Genomic DNA, 24,853 nt, shown 5'->3' on the forward strand with positions numbered 1-24,853 from the left:
GTTATATGCATGTTGCGCTAATATATGCTTAGAACCCCATAATGTCAATTGAGAGTGTGAGTCCTACATGAAATGGATTGCATTGGGAGGATGGACATAGAAGGGAAGACCTTCTTGCTTTATATACACAACAATCAGAAAGAAGGCCTAAAGGTATTGAGATTTGTAGTAACACGATCGAGAAATGCAAGGCTGAAGAGCAAAGATAAGGTTGATAACAGGAACACGCTCAGACCACAAGCTATTGAGGAGACAAATTGGGTGATGGTGTATGAAAATTTTGAATAATGAACATACTATGACAAGGAAATTGGTAATTTGGTCCTTGTGTTGCTAAAACTATGTGCATGGCAATGCTCCTTATACCTTGTGTGCCTTGGATGGGACATAAATGAAGATTCCAATATGCAAGGAAGGCACGAGAAATCCAAAAAGGGAAGTCTTTATGAATGGTGTGAAACTTGTTTTTGGAGAAATCTATAGGCTCCCTCCAAGTCATGCCATGTTAAAAGAATCACAGCTTACATAAAGAAGAGCTCAATGAAAACTTCTCCGAGGCTCTTTGATAATCAATGGACACAATATTCAACCTTATGATATTCATGGTTATCTATCATATACAAAAGACATTAAAATGAGCTCATATAAAAGTTCTCCGACCATTTGTTTCATACAAATAACCATTGTGAGGTCTAAAAAAGAAATTTCTTGAAGTGTTCATGCAATGTAGCCTGGCCTCAGCACCGGTCCATGGGGTAGCCAATCCTTCAAGGGTGGGAGGTAGGGTGGACTGCCCTTTCATCGACCCACGCACTGACTCTTTGGTATAGGGAGATAGAATTCAAATATCCAAGAAGAAGACATTTCTTTAAGTGTGCATGCAATGTAGTCTTGCAAAATTCCACGACTACATGGATATGCATCACCCAAAAGGAATAATGTTTTGAAATAAGGACTCATCTAAAACTTTCCTAGCTTTGTTTGTAACAATGCTAATGAATCTACCATATGGGTATGCGTCATGCAAAAGGAATAATGTTTTGAAATAAGGGCTCATTTAAATCTTTCCTAGCTTGTCTTGCTAACTGCATCATTGGAAAGGATATTTCATACTTACATTGTCCATGGTATAGAGGAATGACCATTGCTGGGTTGAAAAAGAGGCCTTTCTTTGCATTTACAATGTAAGCTTGCAAAGTGTGTGAGAAATCCATTTTTCATCGTCATGAATCATTCAATAAGTTTCATAGAGCTCACCATGGATACAGAAACCTACATCTTGATTTGAAAGTGTGTTGGAGATAGGCAAGAGGGGAAGCAATGCAAGAAAACAAGTGACTTGAAAATGTGTTAAGAGAAAGGGAAGAAAGGAAGGAGGATGAGAAGAGAGCAACACTCAGGCATAAAGGAGCTTTGCATAAAGTTTGCACTCAGAAAAGGCAAGCTGTCGAAACGGTTCCCTTTGAACAATCTCTTCCATGTTGTGTAATAATTAGTAGCTTTGTTTTGAGCTGAGCTACCATATATTGTGCACTAGAAATTGTGAGTGAATGATATTAGGCATTGATTCCAAGCTTATACTCCCACTAATTTAACTAATTAACAGAATTTGATGTTTTGCCTAACCATAACTTGTTGACAAGAAAACGCTTAACCTCAATCAAGATTCTATAAGCACTTGGTGAATCCGTGTACTGTCAGGCACGGACACCCATTGGCATCCTCGATTGCCACACCACAATGTAGCTCACACTAAATCAAGGGAGGGAGTAGATTGAATGAATCAAAGAAAGGCCAAAAGAGCTCACACTCAATTGCAAAACACACGGTCTGTTCGCACAAAGAAGATTTAACAAATCTCAAATCTTATATACAAGATGACCTCAAATCAAACCTGTACTCCAGCTTATGAAGCATGATCTAGACTACAAACATCCACAAGGTAGTTAAATGGAAGGCAATGTACTTGAGTGTGTAATCCACAAAAGGCAGAATTTGAGTCTGATTGCAAGAGCTATACTAAGACAGTTTATACATACAACATTCTTTGCCACTGATGGAGATTTGAGGGAGACTACATACTTACAGACCCATATCACATAATACATTGTCAAACAGGTGGTGGCAATAAAATGGCCATCATTGTTGAATTGACACGCCAGTCCCCCTTGCTGAGCATGCAGGCGCGCTTGAGCTTTTCCCGTTTCGCTGCTCCAAGAGCAATACCGCGTAAGGAAAATATGATACCTGCATCTTCATGTCTCATGGAACAGCACTGAAAAGTATGTGGGGGACCTTTCCTGAAGTGTTGAGGTAACAAGGATTCTAGTACACATATACAGTGAAGCATTTCTGCCATAATAACGGTCCACATTTTCTAAGCAAAGCGTAGAGCTCAACCAAAATCCAATCAACAAGCACTTAGCCATGAATGGTCATCTTCAGAGGCTTTGCAATGTCCTTACATACTTTCTCCAGCACTGACAGAAAGTCCCTGACTATCACTAACAATCGTAATGGCTGAGTTTCTCTTTGATTCCCATGGAAATAAGCTGTAGCTTGCTTGACCTTATCAAGAACTCTAGCCCCATCTTGTTTAATCCTTGCTACGTCGTCTGTTGCTTGAGAACAGAACAAATCCATGTTGGCATAAAAAGAGTCCTTTAAGGGCATCTCTTGGGTAGAGCTTGCCTGTACTTGAAAATTTGTTTTGAGCTTTGACTGGATGGAGGAAAGTTTCATTGCAATTTTTGATACAGCTTGATTCAATGCATCTGCATCGATTCCAGCTGCTTTTCTTACACTTTCCAGCTCATTGAACAGCGACATGACCACCTCCAAACCTTTGCGTTTCAAGTCAACCTCCTTCAGCTCAACTTCAAGGGTAGGGTCTGCCTCGTCGCTTGTCTTGACAACTCGAAGGCCTTCAGATTTCGCGATCCCTTCCACTACAAAATGCAGCAGGGTGGTTTTTCCATCTGCACTTTTGACATCTGCTAACTTCAATAGCGTGTCAAGTTTGAAAGCTTCTGCTTCTCCCCGTGCGGTTCCTCTATTCATGAGGTTTCCTGTCTTTAGAACTGCCTCTAGTAACTTCAGGAACAAGCGACTATCTCTAATCTGACCGCATGCAGTCTGCATACCACTCTCTCTCTCTCTCTCTCTCTCTCTCTCTCTCTCTCTCTCTCTCTCTCTCTCTCGATGCAGAACTCACAGCCTTGATGGGGGTTCATGAGCCGACGCACACAAGGGCAACATAAAGAAAAATGGAAGCAGTGGAGAAACCTCAAAAGAAAGAGCACTCATCCTCCATTTTCCCTCCATGGAAGCGAAGAAGTCCTTCTTGAAGAAAAGACCAACTCTTAAAGAGACTGGCATCTTTCTCGGGGATGATCTCACCCTCTCGCAGATCGCTCATATGCAGGAAGTAATGCCGGAGATTAGAGCGGCAAGGGGAAAAGGCAAGATTGCCTTCTACTGAGACAGAAAAGTGGTAATACTAGAGCGACGCTCCACATCACGGTGTGAGACTTATGGGACCACACTCAAAGTGGCTGCCTGGAACTGTAATGGATCTATGCGTCTTGATGTAGGTGCTTTTGAGGATAGCTTTACTGGAAGAGACATCATCTTTTACTCTGAGACACACCGCGCCCCTGGGCAATCCATGCCTCACATCAGTGCATACAGGTGGGAGACAGCTTACAGACAGGAGACACGCTCAGAACACAGAGGGCGGGGCTCGGGGGGAGTGGCAGTGTTATTTAGAGAGGATCTGCAGCCACTGATACATACAGCCCGTAGGGATGAGCAGGCTAGGTACATGTGGGTGAGATTGAAAGCAGAGATAGGCAGATATCTCTACCTAGCTATTTGCTACTTTCCCCTGAGTACATCAGGTTATGCATCACCCAGAGGACAGTCCCCTTTCTCTATTCTGGATGATGACATATGGGAGTTCTCTAGGGATGGTGACATTATCATCCTAGGGGACTTCAATGCTAGGACTGCCCATCACCAGGCAGTGTTTTATGATACTTCAAAAGAGATGCTAAGAGAGCTAGATGTTGTGGAGACGGGCCTGTCCATACTATCACACGATGTGGAATATACCGAGTATGGGCGACACCTGATAGACATGGGCACTGCACATGGATTGGCCATCTTGAACGGCCTACAGAGATTTCCTGCTGCGGGAGGTTTTACATGTTTCCCTCACAGGCATGGAGCCAGCACAGTGGACTATGTCATGGCACAGCCGAATCTCATCTCTAGTATCCAGGATCTTACAGTTGGGCCCAGACCGGTCCGGGTGCAGTAGATCATGCTCTAGTGTCGATGACCATCTCTTTCCAGTTCAGTGTAGCACACAGGCCACGGGTAGCAGCCCCTACTCGCTACACATTCACACGGGAGACGGATTCTGTATACATGGACGGGATCTACAAACGCCTATGCACTAAGGACCCGGGGCAACCTCTGGAGGAGCTAACTACTATACTGACACAGACATTACATGAGGCAGCAGCAGAAGCATACCCACACACCCAGCCTGAGCAGAGCCGCCGATCAAGGAGCATGCCTCCGAACAGCTGGTATGATGAGGAGTGCCGCCAGACTAGAGCCAGACTTCAGAGGGAGGTGCTTTTGGGGGACGTCACTCACAGACAGTCACAGATTGACTTCCGATGCCTGGTACGGCAGAAGAAGAGGGCTTTTTTGGCTCGACTCGAACAGGATCTATATCAGCTATTCTTGAGTCAGGACTCGCGTGAGGCGTGGCGGCTCTTTCATGAGCAGTCCCCCCCCCCCCCCCCCCCCCCCCCTATTTCCTCCACAGAGACCTGGGGTCAATACGCATCATCTTTGTACACAGTACCTAGACAGCCGCCCCTCCCCAACCCCCCCGACCCATGCCCACACATGTGCTTTTTTCACCGCTGAGATGGTGAAGAAAGCTATTGACAGGATGAGGACTGGGAGAGCATATGATCATGATGGCTTAGTCACTGAGCATTTCATGCATGCCAAAGACCTACTAGCAGAGCTTCTAGCAGTTATGTTTAACCGTGCCATGTGTGAGGGCCTACCGGACACTTGGAGCCTATCTACGATCGTACCTATCTTCAAGTCAGAAGACCCCATGGAGCCTGGGAATTATCGCACTATTATGATTGGGCACACATTGGCACGGTTGTATGCATCCATTCTTGAGCAACAGCTAAGTAGATGGGCAGAGAGGGAAGGAATGCGTGCAACTGGGCAGGCAGGGTTCAGGAGAGGCTTCTCTACTCTTGACCACATCTTGACACTCAGGGCCATCATCGAGGAAGGCAGATCTCATGGGAGACGGATCTATTGTAGCTTTGTGGACTTCTGCAAAGCTTTTGACACAGTACCCAGAGCTAGATTGATGCGCAAATTACAGGAAATGGGAGTACCCACATAGCTCATTTGGGGGATCATGGCATTGTACAGATCAGTAGTAGGGCATGTACGCACCCCGGAGGGACTCTCAACACCGGTTCACTCCACTATTGGGGTGAAGCAGGGCTGCCCGCTCTCTCCTACTCTTTTCGGTATGTATGTGGATGAGGTTTCTGACTACATTGACAGCGATGGGGATAAAGGTGCACAGCTGGCAGGGACATGGATTCCACTTTTCTTATATGCGGATGATATTGTGTTGATCTCCGAATCCCCAGAGGGAATGCAACGTCAATTGGATGCTTTGCATACGTTTGACCACGAAAGTGGTTTGTCTGTCAACCTTGGTAAAACCAAGGTTATGGTGTTTAATACCACCCCACAGTGGATCACGAGATCAGCACCTACATTCACATACGGCCAGGAGACTGTGGAGTACACAGACGCTTACACTTACCTTGGAGTGGTTTTTAGCAGACCCACATTCTCAGTCAGAAGAGCAGCAGAGACCAGACTGACTAGAGCCCACGCAGCATTGGGTAGATTGGAGAGGATGTGTTCGCAGGTTCAGTTTCAGGTGCCCCGGACGAAGCTCTGGCTCTTTGACACCTTGGTGGCCTCAGCATTGCTCTATGGGGCTGAGATATGGGGACCTTCATTGGATCACCACGGGAGGCCGGGTCGCACAGACGGATGGGGGAACATGGAGAAACCTCTCGTCTCTATGATCTCGCAGCTCATTAGAGCCAAGGCATCAGTACCACGGGCCATTATCCGGCAGAGCTAGCGCCCCCCCCACTAGTGGTGGAGGCGCTCACCAGATCAGTCTCCTCCATAAACCGCACATGGGAACTTCCCAGAGACAGATATGCTCGCATAGCACTTGAGTCCTCTCGACAATTAGCCATACAAGGAGATACAACATGCTGGTATGGGGAGATGACATCATGGTTTCAGGCGCATGGGTTCAGCATAGACAAGCTGCCACCATTCCAGTACTCATTGGATGCACCATCTCTCATTCTTACACAGTCGGAGATCACCAAGCTCATCCGCCAAGACCTGACCCAGCTAGACACCAGGAGGACATGGATACAACCAGCACAAGAACTGGGCACGAAGATGGCTTTCTACACAGACCACCTTCTCCAGCTTACGGAAGATGGTTTTGTGACGAGACCCAGATACATGGATACCCACTTGTCTCATGGGATACGATGTGCTATTGGCCAGTTACGCACATCGTCTCACCAGCTGCGGATTGAAACTGGGAGATACAGCGGAGTACCAGCAGAGGCCAGGACATGCTCCTTGTGTGACATGGAACCTGAGACAGAGCTGCATTATACATGCCGCTGCCCCGTCTACTACGAGATACGAGGCCGCTTCCATTGCTTGTTCAGAGAGGGTTTTGGACCACTCTCAAGAGTAATGGGATACGAAGATCAAAGATGCCTGGGTTTGTTCTTGCTCCAGCTGTGCAGACACAGAGAGAGCCTGATGAATGGCGAGGCTAACCAGTCTCAAAGACGGATTACAAACTTCTTAAGAGCAGACATGGGACAGCCGCAAGAGCCACTCCCACAGCAGAGCTCCCCCTCGTCCCACGCCAAAGGCACACTGATCGACCAAACTGGGGAAATCCAGGCACCCACGACTGCAAAGGACTACACAACATCGACGGAGGCTACGTCAAAAGATTCAGAGCACGCTGGCCAGGCATGCACGACAGACTACTAACCATGGAGGAAATTGATGAGATTCGCCAACGACCGATGCTAGATCTTTTGTGATTCAGCTATCCCAACTAGCCGCCCATTTTTGCTTAGTTTTCTGCTTAGCTCACATCGACCAATCTAGAATCCCATAATATATTTGTTTTGTACTGTTGTTAGGTTATTTTGTTACTCTGACTTTGTATCAGATCCACCACCTTGTAACTTTCTGGTCTCATAGGTCACTATGGCCTTTTGAAGACGTTAATATAACATTTCATTTCATCTCTCTCTCTCTCTCTCTCTCTCTCTCTCTCTCTCTCTCTCTCTCTCTCTCTCTCTCTCTCTCATCCTCATGAGTTTTTTGGTTAATGATTATCGACCCAAACATGCGCTGCCCTACTTGAAAGATGAGAAGGCTCTATTTAACAGGCAGTAGGCTGACTCATTGCGGTCTCCTTGAAGCTCTGACCCACGCTCCTCTAGCCTCAGCACATAGAATAATGCAGAGCCAGAGACGTTTCACTACATATGTCACTGCACAGTCTACTATGAGATACAGGGACGCTTTCATTGTTTATTCAGAGATGGTTTTAACTCGTTAGATAGAGTCATGAGATATCAGGATCAGAGATGTCTCGGATTATTTCTACTTGAGATATAGAGGCATAGAGACTCTCTATTGAGAGGGCATAGACAGAGACAGTCCCAGAGACGCATCTCAGATTTCTTCAGTACGAGTACCATAGAGGTAGAGGGGACACCACCATCACAGAGCTCGGTTCCCACCCATACACACACCAACGGTACTCTCATTGACCGAGGTATAGAGTTGGGGAGATCGAGACGACCACGACTGAGGAGGGGAGCCACGCAGCACCGGAGGAGATTGCGGCAGAGGATCCACAGGATTCTAGCACGACACCTAGAGTGTCGATCAAGATAGGCTTCATGCTACTGCTATATTGTATCATGGTGACACTTATCCCCAGTTTGTACCTTTGTGGCATGATACCATTGCTCAGCTTACCAGCCACCCATAGGAGTCGGCAGCACTCCTATCTCAGTTTGTAGTTTGTAGTTTTCTTTGTTTGTACCCAGACTTGGTACTAGACTCATCATTGTAATCAGTTTGGTCTCATAGGTCATTTTGGCCTTTTGTAGACGTTAATATATCATTTCATCTCTCTCTCTCTCTCTCTCTCTCTCTCTCTCTCTCTCTCTCTCTCTCTCTCTCTCTCTCTCTCTCTCTCTCTCTCTCTCTCTCTCTCTCTCTCTCTCTCACACACACACACACACACACACCGCACAAATATATTTTTTTCCGAGAAAAAGATCCTTCTATTAGTTAATGAAACTGCCCATAGGGCTACAACCACCTCAACAAGAGAGGGCTACAACAATCATGATGGGGAGACTCTCCCAATGAAAAAAAAGCATATGTACAATGAGACTAAATCAAGAGATGGGAGGAGGGAAAAGCCACACAGGTGGACGGTTAGTGTCATCTGAGCACACGGACCATGGTGAAAAAAAGCCAAGGGCACCAGAGTCGAAGGAAAGCCTCTCTGCGCTCCCTCACGCGGTCAGAGCTGCCCTGGAGTCTCTTGAACTATCCTCTGAGAGTATGGATCAGCTCTAGCCAAAGATCCCGAACAGTCTCTGCTGGTGGTATAGGGCGAGCCTCGAAGATGCGGAAGCAGCGGGCCCGCCAGATGAACCAGAGTGTCAGGCCGCACATGAGCTCCCAACACTCCTCTCTCTCACTGCACCACTTCTATGGAGTAAGCTCTATAGCAGGCTGGAGTGTAGGTCGACCCCCCTGCATCATTATCATCCTGCTGGTGGAGGATAGCTCAAACTGAAGTGCCGAGCTCGTGAGAGTGGACCAAGCAGCTACCCCCCAAGTGTACTGACGAGCTGTGGAAAGAGCTGACATCAGCCGAAGAACACGAAGCCAAACCTACTGTGGCAGAGGACAGTCCCAAAGATAGTGACGCTGACTCTCCACAAGATGGTCACAAGCTGCACATGCTACTGAGAGACCACTATGTACAAGCCATCTCCCAAGTGCTGTAGCTCGGTGTGCGACCAGCCACTAGAACAAAGTGACTCGCCTCGGCTGTCTGAAGTCCCACCTCTCCCAAAAAGCTGCCAAGAACTAAGTTGTGAGACCCTCCTCCTGCCAATGAGGTGCTGCAGCAGGACGAGCCTATCTCTATGCTGCCAGTATATGACGTCCCAGTCGAACAGTATACTGAAAGAAAGGGACACTTGGATGGTCGGCTGAGGAGAAAGGGTCCCTCCAAAACCACTCTCCGGGATCCCACTGAACGCGTGCCAATGAACAGCTCTCCCAAGCCCACAGTCTCCAATGGTCAGTCTCAAGAGCTATTGGGTCACCCCGCACAAATATTAATAGACATGAGGGCACATAGCCCAAGATAAAAAGGTACAAAATACATCAAAGGATATATCTCCAACCTCTAAAATCTCCTAACATAAACCACAAGTGGAATCCCTATGCCTATAAACCATAGTAGCTGGAGGCACTTTTGACTGCCTATGTCTCCTGCGTCTCCTTTTCTTTGCCTCTCTTCTCTCTACCTCTGATCCGACTCTGCTAGAAGTACATGCCAAAGAAGACTCCTTCGGAGCCTCCTCCCTAACTTATTCCTCTGTCTGCTATCTAAGCTCATCCCCTATCCATCGAGTGCATGCTCATGCCATAGGACCAGGTCTTGCACAAGCAAAACAGTGACCAAGAAGCCCAATGAAGAAAGCTCTGTGCCAAATATCTCCCCATGGATAGTACGAAGAGAGAGAGAACCCGCTGCGGATCCTTCACAAGAAAGGAGTAAAAGATATAAAGAGTTCGTCACCCCATATTGGATAGAGCAGATTATATGCAATTGTTGAATGCATTTGATATGCTTGGCACTTGCTGAATTTTTGCAGGGAGTTCGACCACCATCGCATGGGGTCTCACCCTCTGTCACCGATTTGGCCAATAGCCATGGACAAAGCTGATTATCTGAAATTGTTGAAAGTATTTGATATGATTGCTGAATTTTTGTAGGAGCAACTTGAGGATTAATGCTTGAGAAGCTTCAAGTGCCTGAACCATTGCAGGGCACCCAAGAGAGAGGACATGTAAGGCATCTGGAAGCAGGGCGACCCTCAAACTGGCAACGCATGCAGGGAAAGTGGACAATGTACATGGGGAACCCCTATCTAGCAAAGCACACAAGAAAGAGGGACACTTGGTGGCACATGCAAGTCAACTAGAGTCCATGCATGCGAAGTGGTGGTCCATGCAAGGTAAGTGGAGTTCGTACATGACAACGTCATCGTCATCGCAGATCCCTATCTTGACGACGACACCTTCGTCACCATCGTCGCAGATCCCGGACTTGACGATGACACAATCGTCGTCATCGTCATAGTCTCCATCGTCGTCGTCGACATAATCATCATCAAGTACCACAGCATCTAGACCATTGTACCAGATTTGTGCAATCTATAGCATAGACCTCTCTCGGCCCAAACAAGTCCATTAGATTGGGTTTTCAGGTTTGGAACCCTCTTGCATAAATGGTTTGTACACATGTTTTGACGGATGTTATTACAGTTCGGTGGGTATCGGGCATTACTAGCATGTAGATATCATGCCAAATTTTCGCAACAATCAAATTTCTGGATTGGCAATTGTGTGGCAGTTTCATCAAGTACCTAATGGTCCTCTTAATAAAATATTAAAAGTGACTTTTTTTGGTTTTTTTTTATAAGTCGTGTCAAGGTCGCTGCCTGACCCAGAACTAGAAAAGCACCCTCCGAGTATAAAGGCACAACTTCCCTTAACATCACGAACACATTATCTGGACACCTCTATATTCGCTACTCTCTCTATGGAAAACTGCCAGGTATCAGATCAATCATGTGATCTTCAGATCTCTCAAGAGGTAGTCAGAACAACAGTCGGCTTGAGCTTGCAAAAATTCTTATCATTCTTTTTCCAAGTCTGCACAACGACATGTTACCCAAGACTTGCTATTGACCTTTAGGTACAATTTTGTATGCGGTCTTGTGAATAGGCTCACAAAATTGCTGGTGCTAAATCCCCTAGGCTCTAAGACACTTCTATGTACTGGATTGGTTCTACAAGTCGATTTAGATGTCCACGTGACAGATGAAGAAATAGTATCTTGCATTCTCTTAAGGAGGAATTTTTGATGCGACATACCTAATTAGGCATACATCATGCCACACAGAGCCATGTGAACGTGACAGATGGAGAAACAATATCCAATTGTTCTCCTAACGATGATTTTTTGATGCGACATACTTAATTGTGCATACATCGTGGAATTGAGGCAGCCCTTAAGGTAGTGGCGTGTAAGGTACAGCGGAAGTGAATATTGATAGTGCTTAGGATGAGTGCTCCTACCTGAATTTTTATAATGCAATACCCTTGAATGCAAATGTATATGTAGCTCCTACCAAGAGTGTTCAACTCCAAGTATTTTGTATCCTACAGCCCCACAAAACCAACTTGTTTCTTCTTGGCATCTTCAAAACGAAACGAAATGAAACACGTAGAAACAACAAGACGACCAAACACACGAAATATTTCTTGTTGCTACACGAATAGCGCCGAACTATGATAAGGTTACTAAGACCATTGCAGAGGCAACCAAAACTACACGAAACATCAATGACCCTATTCCCGAGAACATCATGTTCAGTACGTATGACAGTAAGATACGATTGTGATTTACTCATGGGTGCATCAATTTACATCTTATATTGTTGTTACAAAAAAATCTGAAAATAATAAGGTTCTCCTAGCCTCCATGCATCTCATGGGTGATGCTACTTGGAAGGATGAGTGGATAAATAAGAATTCGGCCGCTCATAACGCGGCCAATGAAGCGACATTCTTGGATGACCCTATTGAGCTTAGCTGGGAGGAGTTCCAAGAGGATCTCAAGACGAGCTTTTTGTGGAGAATCTCAAGACGAGCTTTTTGCCTCCACAATACCTCAAGGATTGAAAGAGGACTTTCGGGCTTTGTCTCAATAAGGTAAATTTGTCATGTCGTATGCTAACCATGTGTCACAAATAGGTGGGCAATTGAGGAAGTCACACAACAAGGAAAGATTGGAGGCCTTCCTCTTTGGATTAGACGATTGTTATTTAACATTGAGGTTGTGATATGAAGACATTGCACAAAGCTAGACGCTTGGCTCAACTCCAAGAGATGAAGCACAACAAAGGCAATCTTAAGAGGGGCCTAGCGTAATGGTAACCCCTCCTCTAATGACTCCTCTAAAGACAAGGAAACGAACTCTAGGGAATAATAATAATAAAAAGAACTCTCCCAATTCTTCTTCTTCTTCTAATCTAATTCTTTATCTAATACTTAGAGTGACAAGGAAAAGGAAAAGGGTAAAGGAAAATATCTAAAAAACCTGGACTCACTCTTGATAAAAAAACTGCTCAAGGAATTATAGGTGGTCAATGAATGAAAGAATAACAGGCATTGTACGCAAAGGAACATAGGTGCTTCAATTGTCTCATTGTAGGTCACATGAAAAAGAAGTGTACTAAAGAATCTAAAACAGGCTCAAATACTTCATCTTCTAGCTCTACCCCTCACGTTAACATTTTGAGTTTGGTAGAGCAAGAAGCTAACCAAGAAGGGACTTTTGATGATGAGGAACTCATGAAATGTTAGGTTCTTGTGAATGATCAAAGAGTTATCATGGTATTTGATTTTGGAAGTTCTGAAGGTGTCACTAGTAATCTCTTCTAAAGCATGCACGTCTTCAAGCTACTCCTAATCCCATCGAGTTTTTTGAAGGCATGGATGCCTCTCTCTCTCAAGAATGTAACCATGTCAACTTGGTACTTCAACAAGCACAATTTACCCGTTGATATGTAGTCTCTAACTTTGCAGGGTGTGATGTTATTTTAGGCATAGAGTGGTTTCGTAGGGGGTTTTTGAAGGCATGGATGCCTCTCTCTCTCTCTCAAGAATGTAACCATGTCAACTTGGTAATTCAACAAGCACAATTTACTCGTCGATATCAGGTCTCTAACCTTGCAGGGTGTGATGTCATTTTAGGCATAGAGTGGTTTCGCACGTTTCAACCCAGTCAAGGACAATGTCCCAAAAAATATATGCAAATCCTCAACAAGTTGAAACACAACTTGTGGCTTGTACATGTTGTGTGGGATAAGCTCACGCTTTTCATCAAAGATAATGTGTCTCAGCCTATACTCGTTCGAAGCGAGAGTGAAATTCTCTCTCTCCCTCTCATCTCCCACATTCAGGCAAAGAGAGAGCTACACCGAGGAGCCCAAGTGGCGGTCATCTATGTCAACCCACATCGAAAAACTTAGGTATACTTGGAAGGTACGGTGAGTTGTTTGCTAAGTTTCTTCAAGATGATCTCCCTTCTACACTTCCTCCCGAGCGACCTAAAATCATGTAAAAGACCTTACAGATGGAGCACGACCTCCAGGTAGCTTTCCATATCAGTTGAACGAGGCCAATGAAGACAAGCTAAACCGCAACTAGGTGAGTTGTTGGATATGGGGTTTATACGTCCCAAAATCCTTTTGCTACTCCTATTCTTTTTGTTCGTAAGAAGGATGGCTCATCGTAGTATGTGTGGATCATAAGCTGACACAAAGGCCTAAATAAGATGATGGTCAAGAACAAGTTTCCTATGCCTTGCATCGAGTACATCTTGGATTGTCTCAATAGTACTAAGGTATTTTCAACAAGCGCGACTTGAAGTTTGGCAACCACCACGTAAGGATCAAACAGTGAGACATCTACTAGACGACGTTTATGACTAAGCATGGCCAATACGAGTTCATTATCATGCCCTTTGGTCTAACTGGCACACTTGGTACGTTTAATCAAATGATGATGCATATTTTTGTAGATTTGGTCGATAGGTACGTATTTATCTTTTTAGACGGTATTCTCATTTTCTCTTCTACCTAAGAACAACATGCTATTGCTGAAGAGAAAGTTTTAGTTTGTTTGGATGCTAACCGTCTTTATATTGCACTTAAGAAGTCAGGATTTTTTCTGATTACAGTAAGCTACTTGGGCTATATCCTCTCTTCCGATGGTATTCAACTAGACCTGGCAAAGGTAAGTGAGGTAAGAGAGTGACCAATGCTTGAAATGGCAAGCATATAGTTCACATATTTGAATTTTTTCACATATTGCCACACCATTGTCTGACATGTTAAAAGGTGTCAATGTCAAGGCTCACTATCAATGCATAGTTTTGACTGAGGCCACCAAGAGTGCTTTTGAAGCGCTTAAGATAGCAATCATTGAGGCACCATGTCTCATCCTTGCCTCTTGGGAAGCCCTTTGAGGTTTGGGCAAATGCAAGTAACGCAATGTTACAACAACATGATCATCTAGTTGCATTTCTCTCTCATAAACTAAACAGTCTTGAGAAAAATTATTATGTCTATGATAAAGAACTTCTCTCTATCATTCATGCATTAAAGCATTGGAAGCACTTTGTTTATGGGCATGAGTTTGTGATTCGCACAGATCACCAACCACTAAATGGCTTCAATCTATGCCTAGTGCACATTGGAGTAATAGGCAAATACATTAGTCTCAATTTTTCGTACACATTGGTGATATGATTGAATATACGCCTTACAAAGCTAACCCTGTAGCAAACGCATTGAGTAGGAAAGGGTAGATTCTCTCTTTACCATCATTCTTTTCTCTCTATAAAAGGTGTTGGTTTTGATGATCTTTTCAAAAAACTATGCATATTCACAATATGAAAATCATTGGTTGCAAGCACCAAACGCACAAGGTCCGTGCAATTATGTAATTCATGATGGGTGGCTTTTCTTTAGGAACCATTTATATCTTACCTTCTCACGGAGCACCAATTTTGCATGACGTGCATGATGCATTAACGGGTGATCATAGGTGTATAAATACTACATCACAAAAGATTAAACGATTCTTTTATTGGCCAAAGATGCATATTACATAAGAATATGTATAATTATGTGACAAAGAGTTGAAGTTCCCCATTGTAAGCAACAAGGCCTTCTTATGCCTTTGCCTATCCTTAAGGGAGCTTTTGAGGACATAAGTTTGGATTGTGACTAATTTATTGTCTTGAAACATGTCTAACTATAGTTATTTGCTTTAGTAAATTTTGTATGGTAATCCCTTGCAAGGCCAATGTGTTTACACAAGATGTTGCACGTTTTTTCATAAAGCATAAAGCATTAGTATCCATTATGTGGTCTGCCCAAGTCGATAGTGTTTAATCGTGATATTAAGTTCACATCACATTTTTGGCATGCACTGTTTGAAAATATTGCTAGACAATTCAATTTCTCAACAACAGTTTATCCACAGCTTGACAGACAAGCTAGAATTTACAATCAATTGGCATTTGATATTCTAAAATTATGTCCATGATCAGCAATCAAAGTGGGTACACTCCTTGCCATTAGTCCAGGCTGTCTTAAATGACACGTACTCTAGTGTAGTCGATCATACTCCTTACAAGGCAACTTTTGGCTGATCTTTTTCAAAAAAAATTGGTGCTAATCTTGTTAGTTAGACCTATGCAGAGATTCTTGAGATTGCTAAGCTTCGGCTCAACAAGGCTGAAGAGTTATACTCTAAGTATGCTAACAGCATCGTCAGATATCTCTTTTAAGGAGGGTGACTGGGATTATGAAGCGACGTCTCAAGCAAGTTGGTAAAAAGTGTCCTAAACTCTCTTTCTGTATGTATGGTCCTTTTCTGATCATCCAAAAGATAAATGATGTTTCCATGCAATTACGTTTGCACGAACAAATCATAATTTTTTTCTGAGTTTCTTAGCTTAAAATGTTTCAAGGTGTCCACAGAGCATTCCAAAAGAGGAACAATTGGAGAAAGTTGATGAAACCAAAGTTATGGAGCTGGAACAGATCCTCTTGCATCAATTCAAGCAAGGTACAAAGAAGCAAGCAAAGCTATACTTCCTAAAGTTCAAGGATCGAGGGATACATGAAGCTGCTTAGGTAGAAGGGGAATTTTTTCATCGATCATCCAAATTTGCTAGCCTCATACAAGGAGGCCATGCAACTCGATACATGTACCTCACCTTAAGCAGGAGGGGATGTCACATGCACATGGCTCTATATGCCACGTGGGCATTCTACATTGACTTCCATAGCCAATCCTATACATAGCACTATCTTAGAGCCCAAGGGATTTAGTAACAGCATTTTTGTGAGTTGTTCGCAGAACTTGCATGCCCGAACTCCCTTAGATTAGGTTTCCAGTTTTAGAACCCTCTTGCATAAATGGTTTATACACACATTTTGACGGAAGCTATTACACTTCACTGGGCATTTGACATTACAAGTATATAGATTTAGGTTAGAGGAACCTATCGTCCCAATTTCTGCGACAATCGGATTCCTGGGTTGGCAAATGTGCAGCAATTTCAAAGTACCTAGCCCTCTTGATAAAATAATAAAAATGACTTTTTTATAATTTATTTTTATAAGCCATGGCAAAGTCACTACCCGATCCACAACTGGAAAAGTACTTAAGATGTACCCTTAAAGTATAAAGGCACACCTTCCCTCAACATCCCAGATAATGTAGCATCACAAAAACAATATCTGGGCACCCTCTATATCTACTACTCTCTAGCGCTTTAAGAAGGATCGCCCTCCACCTCCATCTATCATTTTTGGCTTGCTATTGCTCCCCCTTCTTGGAAGCGATTTTCAGCCAGATAGCCATCCCAGAGTAACAAACGGGCGGAACGGGCCCCTCCCGTTCTTGGAACGCGTTCCCAAAGGGGTCGGGCAGTCGGACCGGGAACACAGGCAAATCGAAACGTTCACCGGAACGGGCGGAACACGGGGGGAATGGGAGCGGAACGGGCTGGCGGAACGGCCGGTTCAAAAAAACTATCCGTTGGACAGAATTCAAAAAAATTTCGGTTGGGATTTTTTGAATGCCTTGCATGGTTTTGGGGGGAGATGGAAGAGGGGGGGTCTTCTCCTCTCCTATATAAGCCAAGGCCCTCACGGCAATGAAGCATAAGCCATATCTATTATCCCCCTCAACTTTCCTCTAAACCCTAGAAATAGGAGTTCCAGCTTGTCCACATGCACGTAGGGTTAGATGTGCATGTGACATCACACATGTGGGTTACTTTTCTCAACAGCTTGTTGTGCTCTTTTGTAGTAGCTTTTGTTTTTGGCAGTTGTTTTTTATAAGTTCTTTTAAAATAAGAGGCGGCCGAAAAGAATCCCTTGTGCATCTAGTGCACATCACATCTGAGAACTAAGCGCCTCCCTAAGTGTGGGTAGTTGTACTCAACACCCAAGTGCTTATTGCTTAGGCAAGAAGAAATACCCCTCAAAAATCCACCCTTGTATTGTGCACATTTTCGTGTTTGTGAAGGTTGTTTCAGTTCTAGTTCTATCTATAATTCATGTGCCCCCAAAGTTGAACCGCCTGTTCAAAGTTGCTAGATAGTTTCAATAACCCATTTTTCCATGGTGCAAGTATGGTGGATTGTGTGCTTGCTCCCCTATTGTTCGCACATTTGTAGATCAAATTTTGCACATTCATGATCTACGAATCTCTCTTAAACGCATGGGAGTAGCAGCAGATGATGCCTACTTATCATCTAGATAGGACTTTCGATCACTCTTTGAGTTCAACTGTCTGAAGGCTTTTCTGCATATACCAATTTTTTATATTGTGGGTCCAATTGATAGACACTTTGTTTGAGAATACTCTTTGAAATTCTCTGAGCTTGTCTGATACTTGATGGAATTTGTATGAACTTGTTTGACTTTGTTTGAACTCATTTTGGATTTGTTTGAATCTCTAAGACCCTCTTCAAGCGAATTAGACCCGTTGCAACGATTGAACAAATTCCTCAGACCCCTTGTAATGATTATCTGTAACAATTATACATACGATCAGACATAGTCCCAAGACCCAGTTTCCTAAACCAGGCTTAAGGCTGGACACACGTCCCGGACCTGTTATGATGGTTTTCACTGAGCAGTTGGATGCAAGTCCATGGACTTGCTCCACACAATAGACTGCATGGCATTTGTATGCAACATAGCATCGTGCATGATCATAAAGCATGTGTCATGCTAATAGTGTCTACTAAACTTTTGTTCTATGTCAATGAACGCAGGTGTAATCGTGGAGGATTTGTCACAAACTCCTGAAGTGTCAATTCACTGAAGAACGGAGCCAACCTTCAGATCATGGCCGAGGGGATTAAACCCTAAGTGAAGAAGCAGAAGCAGCATAAGTTTTACCAACTTGCAAAGTCTTGCTGAGAGGCCGATTTTTAAAGAGAAGTTCCCACCCAGTACCAACTTATGGGACCCCGTCCGATGGGGCCCAAGTGACCCAAAGACATTAAAATAAAGCAAGCCCACACACACACACACACACACACACACACACACACTCAATTGTGTGGCTGTGTGACGTGGCAATAGTACGGAGTCCCAGATTTTGCGCTGACAATGCAATACGGATTTCCGGATTTTACACTAACATGCTGACGTGGCAGACCTGTGTGGATTTCCGCGTTTTACACTGACTGCTGACGTGGCAGAGCTGTACAAATTTCTGCTTTTGCACTGGCAGCTCTTGGGCGTCTGCTTTTGGACCAGATGCTTTTGAGTTTATAGCTTTTCAGGTAAACTGCTTTTCATAGGCCAAGGGCCTTTAAATATGAGCCAAGGGCTCATTCTCTGGTATGCTCCACGTGAGGTGCAGAGGATGGAGTACCGGCATTGTACAAAGTTCAAGTAATATAAAGAAATACCGAAAGGCACGCCAAGGTTTGGGCCCAGTGCTCTCTTGGGGTGGAATTCCGCCACTCCCCGTCTCCTATCGTGCATCTCTTTCAGCTCCGTGGTTATTTGAAGTGCTTAAAGTTGTTCAGTCTGTTCTTTTCCGTTGGCACGTGGTGCCAAGGGGGTCTGTCACAAGATTGACGGTGTGGCATGCTCCGAGCTATAACCAGCAGAACAGAGGACTTGAAGGCCAATTATAATCTAGCAGCCTGCAAAATGCGCTAAAATTGTGATGCAGTATGGGGCGGAAAATTTGGACCTGTACAGAGTTCGGACTGATAACATGATAGCAGCATATGAAATTTTGCTGACATGGGCATATTCTACACAGGGATTGCTTTTGGGCGCCAAGTTTTGATACTAGTTGACTTTTGTAAGTGCCATTAACCCTACTGCAAATAGTAGATGATTTTTTGGTTTCTTTTAGAGCAGGACCTTATAAATTAAAGGTCCGAGGGCTCAGTTGTAGTGCAGATGGAGTGAGTAATCTCACACAAAAGATTGCAGTTCATTAATTAAGAGATACCACAGCTGGCTAAAGCGAGCCATCACCTGCCAAATGCTAAGCAGCAAAACCCCAGCCCGAATAACCAATTATGTGATGAGAGTGTGAGAGAGTAAAAAGCAAGGCAAACTGCAACGAGCAGCAAGCGAGAGAATGTGGCTGAGGCTAGACAGAAATGCTGGGGAAGGGCCTCTTTTGAAAATATTGGTCATATCAAAAGTGCTAGTGGAGAGCTCATGAAGCTAGTGTAGCACAAGGTACTTGGTACTTGCACTTCTGTTATACAGTATTAATTTGGAATTAGGCCACCACGCTCAACAAGTGCCTAAATGCTAGTGCGCTGAAAGCTTTTACAAACCATGTTGCAGACAATCATCAACACTCTTTGGTAACACCATGACATATCGTTTAGACTCTATTGATACACCAAATGCTCTCATATTAGCACACTTGGGACTCAAATTGCTTTCTAAGCACCCTTGTTCTTTCGTAGGCACCCACAGACACGAGCAGTCGTAAAGCATTACACTATCACTGTGTCACTAAATCAAAACTGGTGTAGCTCAAGAAAAAAAAATGCTACAAGCATGTGACATCCAAAAGCTGTAAAACAAGGTTTGCTTCAACCATGAAGAAAGGAGGATTTCTTCTCTAGACCAAGACTAATAGTGTCAAGACTGCTTGTGTAATTCCAGCCCAAAATTGAGGTATTGATTCTCTTCTAGGCCTAGTGCTATGATGCTGGCTGTGTCATTATTCCCTCATCTTTCTTATTTATACATTGTGCTACTTCTTTTGAACATGTGCAGGTTTTAAAAGGTCTCTAGGTCTCAATAAAGATAATTTCGAGAAGCAGCATACTTGCAGGTTCAAGAAAAATTCATAATCTCACTGACATGCAATCAAGCTCTCATTTTCTGTAGAAACGTACCTCTAAAGTGTGAAGGGAATCTGTTATATGAGAAATGTCTTCTCTAAATGATGCCTTGAATTGCATGGCTTCCAAGCGTTGAAATGCAGACGGAATTTCTAAAACTGATGTTAAGAAACGCTCTGCTGGGCCAAGCTCCACCGACTTATCGCTTTTAAAATTCATCAATGCCTTCTGCTCTTCCAGTGTTGGAGACATTTTCACCAGCACCTCTAGCAGCTCCCGCTTTAAGCCATCACCTATGCAAAACAACATAACATTTGCATTTGGAAACTACATTTATTTCTTTCCTTTTATTTGTGACAGTGTTTACAGTACCCGTGTGTAGAGCAGGTTTCTTCCAAATGTCAAGAACCTTACCTTCCAGCAATGCATCGCGTATCACCTCCGTAGAAATTTTCAATGCTCTGAGTTGAATTGCTATATTCTGAGCCTTTCTTGAGTCGATGGGACCCTTTTTCACTGTGGCCACAGGGGATTTGCCAACCTCTTTTTTCACATTTGCAGTGTTCAATCCAAATAGAGTTGCAATTCCATCTTCATCAAGGCTGCAAAATCAATGTGCATTGTGCAAAGCACAAAAGTTTCAACTGCTGAAACCATCACCAACATTAATGCTCTAGCTATTTTATACCCAGATATTTACCAGACATGTTTTCTTAGTAGACAACCAGAAAGAAACGCAAACTTTCATAGCAATTTGATACACAAAAAGTCAAATCACTTACTGAAATGAACCTGCCTTTAATCTGTCCCACACCATAGAACGTGATGGATCTGCTGAAACTTTGTCCCAATGCAACGGTTTCAGCTTCGGAATTCCTTCATCTTCATCAGGCGAACGTTCTTGAGGTTTTGGAGGAAGGGGTGGCCGGGTACCATCAAAAATAGGAGGTGAAGGTGGAGGACCTTTTGGAGCAGGTGGCGGAGGTGGCGGGCCCTTTGGAGCCATCAAAGGAGACGGTACAGGAGGTGGTCGTGGAGGGGTGTTTCCACCAGGAATTTTGGGTGGAGGAGGCACTGGAGGCAGCCGTGGCGTGGTGCTTCCATCAGCCGATTTGGATGGGGGTGGAGGCGGTGGAGGTGGTGGAGGTGGTGCTATTGTTGCCTTTGGAGGTGGTCGAGGAGTGGTGCTTCCACCAGCGAGCTTGGGCGGAGCTGGAGGTGGCGGAGGTGGTTCTATTGTTGCCTTTGGAGGTGGCCGAGGAGCGGTGCTTCCACCAGCGAGCTTGGGCAGAGGTGGAGGTGGTGGAGGTGGTGGAGGTGGTGCAATTGTTAAATTTAAAATCCTTGAAGGCAGGGAGGCTATATTTTCACTTGAAGATAATGATATCACACCATAACCTTCACTTTCAGTAGATTGTGAGGATTGGATTGGCAAAGGTCCATTGTTAAAGGCCGATGAGTCAGGGAAAACCACCGAAGAGGCTGGTGATTGTGAATAGGGTAGGTTCACAACAGTGCCCAACAAACCGTTTCCTGCCATTGCACGAGAGGCACGTTGCAAGGATGGCATCGTAGTGGGATGTGTTTCTTGAACCCGATTTGACAAGGCCGCTGCCATTGACTTGACAGGTGTTGATAAAGCAATCTTGGTACCTTCATTTTTCTGAGCCTTCACAATAGCAGCTGAAACGAGAGCCGGAGGGAGAGGAAGAGGCTGCACAGACTGTGTACTAAAGGAATACATCGATTGAGACGCTGCATGTGCTGACCTGTTTGATCTTGGCCTTGACTGAGATACATAGAAACCGTCTGTCGAGCGGTATGAACTTGCTGAAAGCGATAAGGTTTCCTCGTCAGGAGCAAAAATGGCAGCTGCATAAGATGAGTGAGAGTGCAAACCCTCATGTCTTTCTGGTGTCAAGAAAGGATTTGAACTATGAATCTCTGTTCGCTCAACAACAGGTTTGCATGGATAGAGGTCCGTCTCTTCGACAGGAGGTTTGTAAGGATAGAGATCCTCCTCTTCATCAACACTGGGAACATAACTTGGCTCCCTTGCGACTGCAGATACATCAAATTCATGCCAGGTGGGTGTTGGCCCAAACCCTTCAAATAATGCATCAATCACTGTTGCTTCAGGCTTTGCTTCCTTCTCTTGTGGAGGAACCGGAAGGGCATGAAGTACGTTTTGTGTACTCGATGATGTTGTTGCTGTAGAAAACTTTGATTCAGAAGATTGAATATGGCACTCCTCAATTCTCGGGCACCTGCCCAACACAGCTTGCCCCTTTGTTGTATGCATTGCAAAAACACGAAAACGACCTGGACCCATCCACTCTGGTTTTCCAAGCACATGCCTGCCCTGTTTTTTGTGTGCATTTGATAACAAACCTTTATGATGCCCACTTACCTTTGAGACTTGATTGAATTCACTTTCTCCACCACTGAGGCTCTCATTGTAGAGTGACTGTACAGAATAAACTGATGCATCATCCATCTTGATTGTCTTTGTCCCAAATGTGTCATTCACGTTATCCTTCCAAAGATCACTGCGATTGCTCGTCTCTAATAGAGGTCCGCTTCCATAAGGGGTGCTGTAGGGATTTTCTTTCGTCTTCTTCTTTGACCGTCTCATTCTTTTGCGAAAGAAGGCAGCTAGTACCAGAAACGCAGATGTGGCCACTGCAGTGACTATTACAGCAACAACAACTGGTTTCAGGGCTGATGATTTAGGAATTATTGGTAGCGTTGAAGAATCAGACGTGGGGGAACTTGCTAGTAATTTTGATGGTGCCAGAAATGATGACGGAGTGATTGATGATGGAGAGGGTGATGGCGTCAAAAATGTTGAAAAGGAAGATGCTGGCAATGGTGATGGTGATGGTGATGGTGATAGTGATGGTGATGATGATGGTGATGACTCTGATGTTGATGGAAATAATTTGTTGAAAGGAAAAGGAAGGCTGATTAAGCTCTTATGCTTGGAACCATGGTAAGGAGTCTGAAATCCTTCGCGCCGAGCCTTCTGCCGTTCTGCATTCTGAGTTAGACACACAAAAATTAGTTTGGCACAATCTTTGAATGGGATTGAAATGGCAGCTCCATGGAAATAGATAAGATCAATGTGATATACTCCATGGAACAAATGAACAAATGAATGCCTATTTTCTTTCTTGCTTTGCTCCTTTTGCGAGACAATGACACAGTACGACATTACTTACCATGCATCTATCTTAGACATCTCTGAAAGTTCATGAATAAATCTCAAAGACAAAGACAGTGTGCTCACGAAGAAACACTCGTCAAGAGCTTGCACCCATTACAACTACAACATGAAGCATACAAAGCAAAATGGCATCCATTACAAGAAAATCATGAATCATATAAAGCCACATAGATATCAGACCATACATTTTGTAAAGACGTATGAGGAGGTCGAGAACGGGCAGGCTGTCCACCATTGTGAAGCTCAAAAAACCTTGAAATGCCCCATACAAAAGGGATGTCCATGCACAGTTCAAACAGAGAAATATAGCTGGAAAATCCCACAGTCGTGCTTGCTCCATAAGTGTTAAAGCCACCTTTCACTCGCCAAAAGCACAGAACGGACAGACAAAGGAGAGACAATATGAGACACAAGCCAACCTTGACTCTTCTTTTCATCAAGGTGCCATCCATATGTGTACTGCATGGCTGTAATCTCCCAATCTCCAGGATTACCAGCTAACAGGAACAATGCTCTATCAAAGCAGCATATAAAAATCCTCTATGCGAGCATGCTGATGCGAACGTGTGCACTCTTCGATTATGCGAGTCTGCTGCTATTTCAAGGTCTGCTCACCTTGGGCGAGAACCCAGATCAAGCTCTGTGTTTCTGCAATGAAGATTCGCTGTGCAGCATGAACGAAATCTTGAAGCCCCATTAAACTCACAAAACGGCTCAAAGCTGCTGCATCAGGAAGATGAAGAATGACGCCCAATAATTCAGAAGAGCAGGAGACGATCGCAGCTACACGAGGGCGATTGATTGAGCCTCATCAGGAGAACGCGCAAATTGTAGGTGAACTTTATAGCTCGCTCTCTCTCTCTCTCTCATACACACACACAACTTTTACAGTTCTGCTTGACCCCTCTCTCTCTCTCGCTCTCTCTTGCTCAAGTTGCTCGCTCGAGGCGCTGACTCTTTCGTTTGAAATTTGGTAGTCGATCGATATTAGTATTTCTTCCAAGCATTGACAAGTTTCTTTTTTCCCTGCCCAAAGTATAAGGCTTTGGTCACACATTGCATTTATGAGTCTTAAAGCGTGCGCACATGGACCAGAAAACTAACCGCAGCAGCAATTGTAGCTGATGTGGCATCCGTAGCATCAAAAATCTTGAAAGTAGGAATATCCATGTAGTTACTCGCAGCGGCAA

General features: G+C 44.2%; 1 protein-coding gene across 4 annotated transcripts; it reads right to left on the reverse strand.

Moving 5' to 3' along the window:
- Positions 1 to 1,814: 1,814 nt before the first annotated feature.
- LOC147441177 (uncharacterized) lies at positions 1,815 to 24,605 on the reverse strand. 4 transcript variants are annotated; one of them, XM_086482864.1, is made up of 5 exons: positions 24,083 to 24,604; positions 21,220 to 23,477; positions 20,852 to 21,039; positions 20,492 to 20,730; positions 1,815 to 3,135 (listed from the first exon to the last, which is right to left on the reverse strand). In XM_086482864.1, exons 1-5 carry the CDS (start codon positions 24,113 to 24,115, stop codon positions 2,422 to 2,424), a joined length of 3,432 nt encoding a protein of 1,143 aa, XP_086338990.1. In that variant the 5' UTR covers positions 24,116 to 24,604; the 3' UTR covers positions 1,815 to 2,421. The 4 variants fall into 4 exon arrangements, with proteins under 4 accessions (XP_086338990.1, XP_086338989.1, XP_086338988.1 ...); XM_086482863.1 differs by having other exon boundaries at positions 1,815 to 3,093; positions 23,849 to 24,604; XM_086482862.1 differs by having other exon boundaries at positions 23,849 to 24,604.
- Between the last annotated feature and the right edge of the window lie 248 nt (positions 24,606 to 24,853).

The sequence above is a fragment of the Adiantum capillus-veneris genome, chromosome 15 (assembly GCF_014529385.1).
Source record: "Adiantum capillus-veneris isolate H3 chromosome 15, ASM1452938v2, whole genome shotgun sequence".
Classification (NCBI taxonomy): domain Eukaryota; kingdom Viridiplantae; phylum Streptophyta; class Polypodiopsida; order Polypodiales; family Pteridaceae; genus Adiantum; species Adiantum capillus-veneris.